The following is a 14,137-nucleotide window of genomic DNA, read 5'->3' as shown; positions in this document are numbered from 1 at the left end:
ATAAATTGTGTTCTATGACGGAAGAGCTAAGTAAACTAAATGACGAAAGCACTTGGTGCGGTGCATTCCAGTCCCTTCAAATCTCTGAAATTCCTCATAATTTATCCATGTTCTTCATATCTTAGACCCTTAGCACCATCATATGTTTAAGAAATAGGTTGATTGCTGTTTAAACAAGCTAAAACCTGCTAGCTTAGCCTAATAGAAGCAATTTAGCCGAATATTGTTTCTTGCTTCCTAGCCTTTACCTATTTCCTGAACAGTCAAAAAATCATTTGTTTTGAAAGACGGACTATCTCTTCCAAAGGCTTTTTTACTAAATACATACTCCGTTCAGTCCCATCACAACTGCTAAAACATTAGCGACGAATGTCATTTATGAATCTGCATTGTCTTGGCTCATAAGACAGCATACAACAATTAAAATGACATCATACAGTACATCATAAGAAAAAGTAATAAAACGCCGTATAAAACAATTAAAATGCCATCATATGCACGTAGTCACGAGATCCAAAGAAAAAGTAATCAAACACCATACATTGCACTAACAGGAAGTTTATTTATTTGTTATCTATAGTTATTGTATCAAATTGAACGTTTCTATGTATTGCCATTGGCAATAAACATATCGGATTTAAGGCATTCGAGAAACCTTCGCCAATAAGTTGGTAATCTTATGAAACGGTATTGACTGGATCGCATGTATTGCCTATAACAAATATGTCAGATATATGACAAACGAAAAACTTCACCAATAAGTTGACGATCTTATGAAATGTCATTGGCAAACAAACAGCAAAGCAATCACAACTTACAGTTCTTCCGTCTATGACGTGCCTTTCCTTGACAACTTTCTCAGCAACAGAAGCATCAGCAAAAACAATGAAACCAAAGCCGCGAGCACGGCCAGTGGTGCGATCCTTCATGATCACCGCTTCAACTACTTCACCAAAAGTCTGAAAATACTCCCTCAATCGCTCCTCACTGGTGTCCCATGAAATCCCACCAATGAAAAGCTTTCCAGGCTCCATTTCCATTATAGCAAATTACCTGATCTCCAATCAAACAGTCAATAATCCTAATCCAAAAAACATCATCACTTCATCCATACACATCAATACACACGCATATATCCATAATCACCAACAAAAAAGGAATCAAACAAACTCAATAAACTGAACAAGATAGAGAGGGATCCACCGTCAAGTGAAGCTAGATCAGTAAACAGATGATGTGACAATCAAATTCGATATATTAGGCAGCTCAATCAATACAGAATCATTCATTAACAGCAAAGGAATACAATCATAATGCGGATGAGTCAAGAAAAGCATACCTTAAAGCAACAAACCTACTCAGATTAAAAAAATAGGCAATCTGCTGTGTTCGACAGATCGAAAACCAAAAGCAGGCGCAATCCAAAACCCACCTGAAAAGGAGTAAAAAGAATCAAACTTTGAGATGGAATGAGCAAGGGAGATCGATGTGGAGCGAGTATTTACGGAAGAGTGGAAGCCCAGATGAAAAAGGGATTGAATTCAAGATCTGAGAGGAGGCATAGATAGGGAAGCAGAGGGCTGAATTCAGGCCCTCTTCTTTTCTTCTCCTTTTCTTTTTCTTGTTTAGTAAAATTCAGTCCTTGCTAGAATTGCAAGAGATGATATATATATAAATTTGTGTGTGTATTTATTTATTTATTTCTATTATTTATTGTTTGATTTGTGATAGAGAGAGTGTGGCCAGTGGAGATCGATTTTCACATCCAAAATGTGGCTAAACGGGTAACTATTGGAGTCGACATATTCTGTATATATTATTGTGTGTGTGTGTGTGAGAGAGAGAGAGAGAGAGAGAGAGAGCGCGCTCTTTGGCTATCCTCTGTGATGTAAGAAATGTAGGAGACGAGAAGATGGAAGCGGTGACGACTCTATTTCTAATTAATTCTATATTAATATAGTAATATAAATTACGTGGATGCTAAATTGTCGTGTGAACAACTATGAAAGAGAAGATAAAAAAGTGGGTAAAGTATAATAAATGAATTTTCCATTTTTTAAATAAGATAATTTTTTATGGACATTCCAAAATAAAAAAAGAAATATAAGATTATTTTTCGTGCATTGAGAGTATAAGTTGGATATTCGTTGGTACGCCCTACTTTAATTGAGTACTAGTATAGTACTCCTACTACTCTGTATTCGTTTTTTTGGATCATCTCTATAATTGAATCATTTTTTATAGCAAAAATAACAATGCATTTATCCATTTATCTTTCTTAGTACTACTATTTATTTTGGGTTTGGATCCCCTGCTATGGCTCCAAGAACAGGGGCTGCGGTTACGTACAGCCAATTTTTATATAATAAATTATAACATTAAAATAATATATAAAATATTAACTTTTTTTATTTTAAAAAATTTGGTGTGTGTAACAGCAGCCCCTGCTGTGCTTGGAGCCACAGCAGGGGATCCAAATCCATTTATTTTCTTCCCTATTTAACCCATTCTTCAATTATTTATTTCATTCGTTATCCTACTGTACTTTCTCTTTTCCAATTTTTATTCTATATACTTTGTTCTCAATTCACTTCTTTTGATATGGTACATAGTTATTTCTTGTTAAGTAGGACTGATCAAAAGTAAAATCATACTCTACTCTCTCTGTCCGCCATTCAGAGTCCTATTCCTTGACGGCACGGGTTTTAAGAAATATTAAAGAAAAGTGGATGGAAAAAAGTTAATTGAGTAATGATCCCACTTGTATATATTAGTTTTAAATGAAATGTGAGTGAAATGAGTTAGTGGAATGTGAGAACCTATTATTATTTATGGTAAAAGTGAACCGAGACTCTTATTCGCGGACGGATTAAAATGAAAAAACGAGACTCCTATTCGCGGATGGAGGGAGTAAGTTTAATTACACTAATATCTTGTAGACGACGTTTATATTGCATAGGGCTAGCCTAGTGCACTTGGAGTACACCCTAATTTATTGATATGATCGAAACTAATATTGAAATATCATGTTGAACATAACAAAGAATTACCTATATTGATATGATGGATGTCTGGGAGTTGCATTGGTTTAGAAAATGTAGATATCACACAAATTTATTTGGGTATACTAAAAGGAGAAAAGAGTAAAATATATGTAACGCAAGACATTAGAAAATAAACAGACATGCTTGCTTCATTTGGAGGCAAGGCACTAATGTCACATGCTTCAATTTGAGACAAGTTGGTCACTCACTATGTCTATTTTAAAAAGAAAGAAAAAAAAAACATCAAAATGATAAAAAGGCAATTATCAACCAATTTGTACTAAGGTAAAAATTAATCAATTCACAAGTGTAATGATTCGAAGTTGTGAGTTATAGATAAAAACATTAATTCACAACCCCAACTATGTGACATTGTGAATTACATTAATTAACATAAAACTTTGAAGTTTAGAATGGTAAAAAACTACTACTCCGTAATTAACAATCGAGACTACGAATTACAAATAAAACATTACTATGAGTTATGTTATATTGAATATGTTTCAATTTCACTTTGTAATAAAGATGTCTTTAGTTTTTACGGTTGTCAAAATTTTAAAATACCAAAAAAAATCCTCAATTTTTTAATTATATGCAAAACATCTTATGATAAGCACTAGATAATGCTACTCGCTCAGTTTCACCATCATGTACTGTTGAAATAAATTAAACAAGTACTAGTTCTAAAATACAAATAAAAAGTACTTTAAACTAGTGATAAAAAATATAATACTAGAAATTTGATAATTTGACGGTCAGCTTTATTTCCCACTTTAAATAGGTATAATGGTTTATATATTTTTTTAATTTTATTAAAGTAGAGTGCGAGAGGTGTGTGAAGAACAGAGGGAATCGAATCGAGATAAGCCATCACCATCTCTATTATATTAACTGTATATACAATTAAGATGGCAGATTTATTTCATCTAATTAATGTTGATAATTTCCAAGATGATGCTGAGTCCACATGTACTACGTCTTCATACATTAAATCTTATTATAAATCTATAGTCCATAAAATAAAACATTGATCTTAATTAATGGCGGCACTTTTGTCATATAAAGAAAGTAATTATATGCTTTGTCTTTGTCTATCTGTGAAAATTCATTTATACATTGAAATAATCTTGGACGTCTAAAAAATAAATACAAATCACTTAATAATTGATGAAGGGAATATTATTTTGAGCTCGATATGAGTTTGAGTTGAGAAAGAAAGATGCTAGCCATATATTAATGGAAATAGTGACAAATTAGAAAATGAGTACTTAATTTGATGCTGTAAAAAAAAAAAGAAGTGAATTGGGAACCATGTCTTTTTTTTAAAATATAATAATACTAGAAACAATTATGAATTTGAAATATACATAATAATTAAGATCATGAGTCCATATTAACTTTTTTTGTTTACATAGTCCATGTTAACTTTAATTCTTCTACTTTAATAATTAGAGATGAAATTTGAATTAAGCTACACATGTTCTTAATATTAAAATGAAAATAGTAATGCTAATAGTATGAGTCAACACGCTAAAAGTGAAAGACTTTGGCCAAATGAATGCCTGTTAATATAAAAATTAGAATATTCTTTATTTCATAATATAATTAAATCTGTTGTTAGAATTATTCCATCATCGTCCAACTAATATACACCAAATTTGCAACGGGTGGTTGAAAATGTTTCACATATGAAATTCGCCGCCTTTACCACTTACCAATATGGTGGAATTATTATAACTTCATTCATCTGCTTTAGAATTAGTATTATCGTTGTTAATTAATAACAGTAATTACATTACTAGTGTTATCATCGTTATGTTATTTCACTATTTGAAATTCTCAATGAATTAATGTCTCATTGTAAAAAATCAAGTTTTTTAATGATAGCCTGTTCCAACTACCAAGTGGAACCTTAGCCAGCAATTAATAGACAAATATATTAATGTGTTAATGGAGTAATAATGAGAGAGTATTAATTTTTATGCATCGAGAATGGGGTATTTAATGACTTTTATGGGTCTTTTAGTAGTATAAAAAATTATCTGGTCAAAATTTTAGATTGGCATTACATCAGAATAAAGAATTATTGTGGAGGACAAGAAATCTTTATGGAAGAAAATTGTGACTTCAGACCATAATATTAGTCACATTAGGTAAAGGTAATCTACAAGAATGAAGAAATAAGGTATCCAAGCATTTGGGTTGAGATCACTTTTAGCAAAGAAGTAACCCATGATATTGTGTTTTTACTTTTTTGCAAATAGGAAATGGAACATATTTGAGCGTAGACATTCCAATAGTTTGTGGCTTTATATTAATATTACAATAGCTGGAACCTCAAAGTTGAATGAGAGGCCCATTTTTCAGATTTGACAAGAAGGTTTGGACATCTTTTTTTTATATGTTTGCACTTTGCATGATTGATGACTAAAAAAATAGAGTTGCTTTCCAGAAAATGGATCGAAGTGGAAAGTCAAGAAAAAGTTCATTTTATGGAGACATGGGTTGAGGATTTATGGAGGGACTTCTGATTAAAGTTCACAAATAGGAAGGAAGAAGCCGATAATCTTGTCGATTGCTACTAAGGTGATATACAACCGAGAAATGTATTAGTATTTCATTTTTTTATTGCTGAACTTTTGTGTTTTACATGTTGCTCATCAATTGAGCCTTTAATTCTAACAAAAAATAAAATAAACAAGTAAATTTTTAAATGGTTTTAGAAAATATTTGATTTTTAGAATTGATACTAGTACAATACTAAAATTTAAATAAAAAATGATAAATTAAAAAAAAACGATATTGTGACTCTTCCAAAAACCCTAGCCCCTAAAACCCCTTTGGTTTCACCCAAAACCCTCAAACACATCCATGTCTCCATACTATCAAATGATTCATACAAATCAATCACCATTTCTCTGAGAAATTCCCACATCAATTCACACACTGCAATCATAAATGATTAAAATTTGTAGAATGAAATCACTCCTCGCTATCAGTCCATCCTTCTCCAATTCCGTCGCTGCCGCAGCTTCTTTCAACCTCTACTTCCATTCCAGACCTTCCACTCTTCTTCGCAAAAGGACCAATATTAACCCCTCCAAAAACCCTAATTTTTATCCGGCCATATTTTCGGTCAATTCAGTTGGTAATTATGCAAATGTAGAGTCTAGCAGTAGCAGTCAAAGTCGAGGATTATGCACCGATGGCCGTTCATCCGGTGAGATTCATGTGATTGTGGGGCCCATGTTCGCCGGGAAGACCACCACCCTCCTCAAGAGAATGAAGTCCGAGAGCAGTAATGGCAGGTTCGATTGATATCCTTCCTTGTTGGCTTTTATTGTTATACTAGTTGTTAAATTTGTCAACTTTGCTGATTTAGTTAACCAATTATTGCGTTTTTGCAATCGGCTCATTTTTTTTTTCCAATTGGCCTGCAAATTTTCACCAAAGAGAGATTAATTTCTGAGCTGTGTTGGACCTTGAGGGTTGTAGAATTGATAGTAAACACCCAATGGTCCCGCCCGTTACTTGCTGTGGGCGTTCCTTAAGTTTGGAGTCTTATACTTCAGTTCAGAAGCTAGGATTTGATGCTATTTTGAGTTTAAAGGTTGGATTAATTGTCACTATTGAGATATCCCCAGATTTCAGGGTAACATAGGGAATTCCGGCCAGTTGGATAGAACATTGAAGGATCTCTGTTTCATCGGGAGAGTTAAAGAAGCTGTTGGAATATTATGCTGCACGGGAATGCAAGTACATTCCGACACGTATTCACTTGTCTTGCAAGAATGCATATTTAGGAAGGAATATAAGCAGGGAAGAAGGATTCATTGGCAAATGGTGGCCTTTGGATTTATTCCTAATGAGTATCTAAAGATCAAGATCCTGATCCTGTATGCAAAGTCTGGAGATTTGGGTTCAGCACACGTACTTTTTGACATGTTGCAAACGAGAAATTTGATTTCGTGGAATGCATTAATTGCAGGATACGTGCAAAAGGGGATGGACGAGGTGGGCTTGAGTCTGTATCACAGGATGAGGCAGCTTGGTTGGATGCCTGATCAGTACACCTTTGCGTCTGTATTTAGGGCATGTTCTTCCCTAGCTATCCTGGAACAGGGAAAACTCGCCCATGGCGTACTGATTAAGAGTCAAATTAACGGCAACATTGTAGTTAATAGTGCACTTATGGATATGTATTTCAAATGCAGCAGCCCTTTTGATGGGTTTAGGGTATTTGATACGTCTTTGGACAGGAATGTGATAATATGGACTTCATTAATATCTGGATATGGCCTCAATGGAAGAGTATCTGAGGTTTTGGATTTTTTTCATCAGATGATAAATGAAGGTGTCAAACCAAACCAAATCACATTTCTTGCTGTACTTTCCGCATGCAGCCATGGAGGGCTGGTGGATAAAGGGTGGGAATACTTTTCTTCAATGATGAGAGACCATGGTGTTCAGCCAAGAGGAAAGCATTATGCTGTCATGGTTGATCTTTTAGGCCGTGCTGGTAGGTTAGAGGAGGCTTATGAATTCGTCCAAACATCACCTTATAAAGAGCACCCAGCAGTATGGGGTGCTTTACTTGGTGCGTGTAAAATTCATGGAAATATGGATATGGTGAAACTTGCTGCGAAGAACTTCTTTGAGTTAGAACCCGAAAATGCTGGAAAGTATGTAGTCCTGTCTAATGCTTATGCAACGTTTGGTTTATGGAAGAATGTCGCAGAGGTTCGGAGGGTAATGAAGGGGTCAGGGATAAAAAAGGAGCCTGGCCATAGCATGATAGAGATACGAAAGGAGGCCCATTTCTTCTTTATGGGACATAATACTCATAGTGAGACAGAACAGATTCATTGGCTGATTAGAGAATTAGCCTTTATTATGAAAGATGTCATCGATGCTGCGGACTTCAGTATTGAATTGGAGTAAAATTATAGTAAGTAGTTCGTAAGGTGATCAGATTTGAGCTACAATTTTTCAGTAGCATATATGCCCATGGCTCATCAGTAGTGAGACATGGAAATGTTAGATGGATGTGCTGTATTTTTGGTTAACAACTAATCAATACGGACAATTGGACTACTATGTTAAGAAGAAATACAAACTTTCCGCATAAGGACAACACGGTGCACAGTATATAAAGGTAGGGGTGCACAGGAAATGAACCCTTTATCTGATGACTTTGACTTGACACATCTTTCTTCATTTTTGGTGGTTCATTATTCCTCTTTTATGCATATTTTGAAATTGATTTCATCCTTTTCTGTGTGAACCTATCTTTTCCTTATATTGTTGTATCAAATCTTAGTTGGGGTTATGATTTTGCAGAAATGTAGCCGTAATAAAATCGAACAAAGACAATAGGTATGCGTTAGATTCTATTGTGACGCATGATGGAGAAAAGTTGCCCTGCTTACCTTTAGCGAATCTCTCATCAGTTCGAGAAAAGCTGGGTGCTGAATTGTATGATAAGGTCTGGTCTTCTTCATTCTATTTCTTTGACCTAGAAATACTCTACAATTCCTACATGTTAGCTAATATCCACTCTTTTCCTAACAAACAGCTAGACGTGATTGGTATCGATGAGGCTCAGTTTTTCGAAGACTTGTACGACTTCTGCTGCAAAGCTGCAGATCATGATGGGAAGACTGTAATAATAGCTGGTTTGGATGGTGATTACTTAAGGTGGTGCTTTATCTTTGACTATAAGACTAGTAACGAAGGCTACCTTCTCTTACATTTTGTGTATTGTTGTTTGTAGAAGGAGCTTCGGATCAGTACTCGATGTGATCCCCATTGCTGATTCAGTTACCAAACTTAGTGCCCGGTGCGAGGTATGTGGTAAACGGGCACTGTTTACACTGAGGAAGACGGATGAGACGAAAACAGAAGTTATTGCTGGGGCAGATGTATATATGCCTGTTTGCCGCAACCACTATGTAAGCGGACAAGTGGTTAAAGAGGCTACCAAAGCTGTGCTCGACTCTCACAACCTCAAGATTAGCTCGGTTTTATAGGCCTTCGCCTCTGATCTTTTTCGTGATTTCTGGTGTTTTCAATTCACAAACATCTGCCTCTGCCTGTATTAATCTGATTAGTATGTAGTATTAGTAGTAGTAGCTATGAATAACTATGTTACATACTATGTATTATTAGTGCTTAATTATTGTCAACATATTTGAGCTTTCCATACTCTCGAATTATCTCCTCCCCTCTTTAATCAGTATAGAAAAAAAAATTTAGATTACCACATTATCAACAAAACATAAATTTTTAGATTTATTGCTTTCATTGAGAGTTGAACTCAAGACCTCCCGCTTACTAAACGGGTGCTCTAACCAACTGAGCTATGAAAGCCTTGCTGACGGGTACTATAATGTTTTGATTTTAATATATTTGGAACAGTTATACTTGATGTTACTGATACCTTAGGAATCATACTATAATCAATGTATGTAAATTTATTTCATAGATATCTGAATACATAAACAATCAGTTATTTCAATAATTTTGTTAAAAATGTAACTTATCAAAGAAAATAAAATCTTAATTTGGAAAACCAATTGCACAAAAAATGGTAGTATCATTTTATACAAATACCTACATGAGAATCTCAGCATACAGTATGAAAAAATTACTACATTTAAGAGCTACATGGATAGACAAGAATCCCATTACAGCTACAACCTTCTCCAAACCAAATTATTTTTCTTGTATGCAGTGGTTGTTGGCCCTTTGATGGCACCCTCATCCTTCAAGAACCCGAGCACAATCTTCCCGCCCTTCGTCTGGTTCAACTCTCTTCTGTAAGGCTCTAGAGACTTCATCAGAAGCTCGCACAGCCACTCAAGCCTGCGTACCTTCAATCAACACATTCCAATCATCAAAAAATTTCAATGATTGTTAGGTAAATTGTGACAACAAGAATAGTACCTTAGTCTCCTTTAAACCCTTTTGAATGACATAGTTCCCATACAGATCTTGAGCAAGCTGCAGTGATGCTCGAGGTGTTATAATGATTTCCTTCACCACATACACTAATCCAAGATCTGAAGCCATCATGCACTTCTCCACCACATGGCTCCCTCCTCTCTGCTGAGAGAGCTCCACAATCCTCCCTCGAAGGCCTAGCACCACCGACGAACTCACCTGGGGCTCTTTCTTCAAGGCGAGAAGGCTCTGCACGACATAGTTCCCGTACTCATGGAACGAGAGCTCAACCGAGCAAGCTGCTATGGCTTTGAGAAGCCTTTGCCTCTCCTCCCCACTGATTTTTTCGATTAGCTCGTTTAGTGATATGCATCCCACTTTATCCTTGGCTAGCTCTTGGCAGTAGAGTATTGCTTGCTCATATAAAACTTTGTTAGGCTGATGGAAGCAATCAAAGCAAGTCTGCATCACTGATGTTGCTGTGTCATCAGTCATGATGGCCCAAAACTGAGTGGAGAAAATCTTTGTTATGGCTAAGGCATGGCTTGGATTCTTCACCCTTTTGATGAGCTTGCAAATCGAACTTGCTCTGTCGAAATCACAATGCTATTAGAGGAAGGGATAGTTAATTGGAAGTGAAAAACAACAAATTAAATTAACAAACCCTTGTTTGCAGAATGCAGCATTGATGAAGGATTGGCTTGACAGCAACACGTCTTCGACGATCAAGTCCAACTGATTGCCACGACACGCGCCAACGAGCTTTTTGAAGACGATGGAGAGGGATTGGTCCGTCATGAGTTGGAGATAGGAGCCCTGCATGATCAAGAGAAGGCTGTTTATTTCCACATAGTCTCCTCTCTTGAGAAGCTCTTGCAGCCAAGTTAGGTCGAATTGGGGCCCGGATTCGACGTTGCTCGTTGATCCAACGTCGAAGCCTGTGTAGACCACATTGCCTGTGATCGAACTGAATCCATTATTAGGGATAAAGCTTGAGTCTTGATCAAGAAAGAGTTGGTTGTTCTTGGCCGTTGATGGAGGCAAAACCCCTGGTATGAGGTCAAACTCTAGTCCTACAAAATCAAGAAAATCAGTTAACAAAACCCTAAATTGATGAAAGGTTAAAGTGAATTTCACCTTTCTCCGGCAAACAAGATTTATCAGCGGCGGCGGTGGAGGTGGGGGCTGCCAATTCCAAATTGCCGTCGCTGTACATCTTGAAATTCCCAAAACGGAGGAATAAATTTCTGGGGTGTTTTTGGGCATGATTGGGAGTTGGATTGTCCATGCTGGGAGAGGGAGAAGGATCCATGATGATGAGGAAATATTTGGAGGAGGAAGGATTGGTTAAATAGAGATGTTTGGTTGTGAATTTGAATGTGATTGGGATTAGGGCTTTGACTGTGATGAATTGAGGAAGAAGGAGTGGAGGTTTTGCGGAGATGGAGATGACCGTTAATTCCTATTTTTGTGGGATTCGAAGTTGAGTTATGTTCACACTCAACTTCTACTTATAGTATGGAAACTTTTCTTTTTACTTCGATTTTATAAAGATGGTAAGTTGGAAGTTAACAAAATTTAATTTGGAATATTTTTTAAAAACCAATTTGGAGTTGTATTTGTAGACGACTCAAACTCGTGATAGAGTAAATGTTAATTTAATACTATGTGTGGTATCTATTTTACTCTCTCTCAGCTGGAAGATATACATATACAATATATCATAAATTGTAGAATATACGTATATATAGTACTAGTAATACATAAATTTAAATTTATCAGTGATATACTTGTCAAGCATATCAAATGGAGAGAAGATTGAGAGAATAAGAGAAGATTGAGAGGATAAAGGGAGAATAATTGATTGCATTATTGTCCTAGGATAGATTGATTACAATTGATTGTGTTTTCCATAGATAGTCTATCTTCACACCTATACAATAAGGTGTTGAATCACATTGTAAAACATAAACAGAGAAATACAAACACAATCTTCTATTCCTATAACTTTCTCAATATGCACGGTACTCTGAACCTCTCCTCTCTCAATTACCATCTCTAAGAATAATTGCATAAATTTAATAGCATGATAGATCATTAAGATATCTTATAATCCAATCAAAGTAACATTATTTAAGTGTTTTTAAACAAGTTGAATAAAACAAGAAAAATAACGTCTAGGTGGCTTGGGAATAATATACTCCACATCTCAAGTTTTCACATCATTAAATTTACACAAATTAAGATGTGACGTAGTTGTCGTTACTACATGCAAAACAAATTTGTAGCATGTGCCAACAACTATATAGATATCGATAATGACATAATTAAGACATAAAAGAAACATACTTAATTAGGTTAAAGCAAGTCGTGAAAATTCTTGATTAGTTATAATTTTGTATATTAATTAATAGATCATATTTTTTTTAAAATCTATCACACTCTTATCAATTTCGTGAATTGAAGGTTTCATGTTTTTTCATTGAAAATATATGCATATAGCAAAATAGTTGGATTAATACGTTTTGTTAAAATAGTGAGTTAAAAGAAATTGAAGTACATTTGTTTAGTCACATAGACAATCTTATATTCTTATGGTTTTTAAGTCTCATTAAGAATAAAAAAGTTTAAATAATTATTAATCATGAATTCAAACATTTATTGAGTGTTTTGATAACCATGGAATATGGAGTAATGCTGAAAGTCCCTGAAATAGCCTAGCTAAGCCCATGCTGAAAACGCTGTTTTGCCGAGATTATTAAAAAAATCGTTATAGACTGCCAGCTACTAAATATAAGTACTCTACCAAATAATTGGAATCTGAAAAACGTGATAACAATTACTTGTATTAATTCAAAGTTTTAAAACTAAATTAATATTAATAAGTGAATCAGCGAAGGTATCGATTATTAAATTGATTGAACTGATCTATCGTATCGGAATACCCTGTCCCTAGCACCGTATATTATATAAAAAAAATTTCATTACAAATTCAACTTTAAAAATTGCCAAGAAATCTACAAGTTTACCTATTACTTTAAATAACAGATAGTAATAAGTATGGTCAAAATTTTTATCAAATCTCTTCAGTATAACAACTTTGATAGTTATAAATCCAAATCATTATATCCAATAATGAACTCTTTCACTCGCAATTTCAACTTTGTTAATCCAATTCCAAGTCATCAAATTCATTGTTGATTTTTCAGTAATCAACTTTAAAAAGATAACAAGTGCAACTGTAGATCTGTTCATGGTCGAATCAGTCAATTTTTCAGTGCATAGCAGTGTAAATGTAACATCCCAAATTTCCGAACCCTAATTTTAGAGCCCTAGAATTTATTATTGATGACGTGGGAGATGTGAATTATTTGATAAATGAATTTATTGCATGAGTTTCTTTGACCGGGAAGTTTGAAAAGTCAAACTTGTTAATTAGGTGATGTGGCATGTGATTTATTAAATTATGAGGGGAATTATTTGTTTAAGGGTGAGTGAGAATATTAGGGAAAATTTCCATATATATACTAGCCACCTAATTTTTGAGATTTTCGAATACTTGGACTCTTGGAGAGGGAATTCTATTTTTCCGAATTTAATTTAATTCTTGGGATATTTATCCAAATTAAATCCAAAACCCAATTATTTCCCTATTTCTTAATGGGAAAAATCGAGCCCTATTAATATTAAGGTGATTTTCGAAAATCACCTAGCTTTGGGAAAAGAGGAATTTATTTTATTTTATTCGATCCATTATTTGATCTCCTTCCATACCTAGAATTAAATTATTCTACCAAATCTTTCCATACCTCAAGAGATCTTGCCATATCTTATTTTAGTTAATATTCAAAAATCCATGCCTTATTTAACGCACATATTACACGCCTATTTTCTATGCCAATGGGGGAGGATTTTTATTTTTATTTTGCTCCGTGATATTTTATTCTACTCCGTAAAATATACCAAAACAAAATATTGGCTAATTAAGGGCCATATATATTTCGAAAATTCCATACTTGATACCCTAGTCTATTTTTGTTATTTCTTCTTCCCTACTCCACAATATTTGTTTTATTTAATTGTGGAGAATAATATCTTACCAAATATTCTCTTTTATTTACCTAAAGATCTTATTGAACACTATAAATAAG

At 34.5% G+C, this 14,137-nt stretch overlaps 2 protein-coding genes, 1 long non-coding RNA gene and 1 other non-coding gene across 5 annotated transcripts; 1 reads left to right on the top strand and 3 right to left on the bottom strand.

Moving 5' to 3' along the window:
- Window positions 1–24: 24 nt before the first annotated feature.
- On the bottom strand, window positions 25–1,830 carry LOC125218620. Its single transcript, XR_007175991.1, has 3 exons — window positions 1,506–1,830; window positions 1,340–1,432; window positions 25–1,053 (listed from the first exon to the last, which is right to left on the bottom strand). It is a non-coding gene; the product is annotated as an uncharacterized LOC125218620 (long non-coding RNA).
- Window positions 1,831–5,815: 3,985 nt separating this feature from the next.
- LOC125216237 (pentatricopeptide repeat-containing protein At4g16470-like) lies at window positions 5,816–9,244 on the top strand. Of its 2 annotated transcripts, XM_048118012.1 has the most exons (6): window positions 5,848–6,352; window positions 6,689–7,647; window positions 7,762–7,822; window positions 8,385–8,529; window positions 8,620–8,741; window positions 8,818–9,244. In XM_048118012.1, exons 1-6 carry the CDS (start codon window positions 6,003–6,005, stop codon window positions 9,071–9,073), a joined length of 1,893 nt encoding a protein of 630 aa, XP_047973969.1. In that variant the 5' UTR covers window positions 5,848–6,002; the 3' UTR covers window positions 9,074–9,244. The 2 variants fall into 2 exon arrangements, with proteins under 2 accessions (XP_047973890.1, XP_047973969.1); XM_048117933.1 differs by lacking the exons at window positions 8,620–8,741; window positions 8,818–9,244 and having other exon boundaries at window positions 5,816–6,352; window positions 6,689–7,992; window positions 8,385–8,471.
- Window positions 9,245–9,339: 95 nt separating this feature from the next.
- TRNAT-AGU lies at window positions 9,340–9,413 on the bottom strand. Its single transcript has one exon. It is a non-coding gene; the product is annotated as a tRNA-Thr (tRNA).
- Window positions 9,414–9,736: 323 nt separating this feature from the next.
- Window positions 9,737–11,298, bottom strand: LOC125187828 (pumilio homolog 18-like). Its single transcript, XM_048084476.1, has 4 exons — window positions 11,124–11,298; window positions 10,651–11,059; window positions 9,990–10,575; window positions 9,737–9,916 (listed from the first exon to the last, which is right to left on the bottom strand). Exons 1-4 carry the CDS (start codon window positions 11,296–11,298, stop codon window positions 9,737–9,739), a joined length of 1,350 nt encoding a protein of 449 aa, XP_047940433.1.
- Window positions 11,299–14,137: the final 2,839 nt, after the last annotated feature.

This window comes from Salvia hispanica, chromosome 1, assembly GCF_023119035.1.
Source record: "Salvia hispanica cultivar TCC Black 2014 chromosome 1, UniMelb_Shisp_WGS_1.0, whole genome shotgun sequence".
In the NCBI taxonomy this organism is placed as follows: domain Eukaryota; kingdom Viridiplantae; phylum Streptophyta; class Magnoliopsida; order Lamiales; family Lamiaceae; genus Salvia; species Salvia hispanica.
The sequence above is the reverse complement of the archived record's forward strand: the minus strand, read 5'-3'. Positions and strand labels throughout refer to the sequence as shown.

Bases quoted from the DNA above. Each gene is read 5' to 3' on its own strand.
- LOC125216237 (XM_048118012.1), top strand. From the start codon at position 6,003: ATGATTAAAATTTGTAGAATGAAATCACTCCTCGCTATCAGTCCATCC. The intron at 7,648-7,761 runs GTAAAATTCATG...ATGCAACGTTTG, and splicing joins GGGTGCTTTACTTGGTGCGT to GTTTATGGAAGAATGTCGCA. The intron at 8,742-8,817 runs GTGGTGCTTTAT...TGTTGTTTGTAG, and splicing joins TTGGATGGTGATTACTTAAG to AAGGAGCTTCGGATCAGTAC.
- LOC125187828 (XM_048084476.1), bottom strand. From the start codon at position 11,298: ATGGATCCTTCTCCCTCTCCCAGCATGGACAATCCAACTCCCAATCAT. The intron at 10,576-10,650 runs GTTTGTTAATTT...TGATTTCGACAG, and splicing joins GCTGCATTCTGCAAACAAGG to AGCAAGTTCGATTTGCAAGC. The intron at 9,917-9,989 runs GTACTATTCTTG...TGTTGATTGAAG, and splicing joins AGGGTTTAAAGGAGACTAAG to GTACGCAGGCTTGAGTGGCT.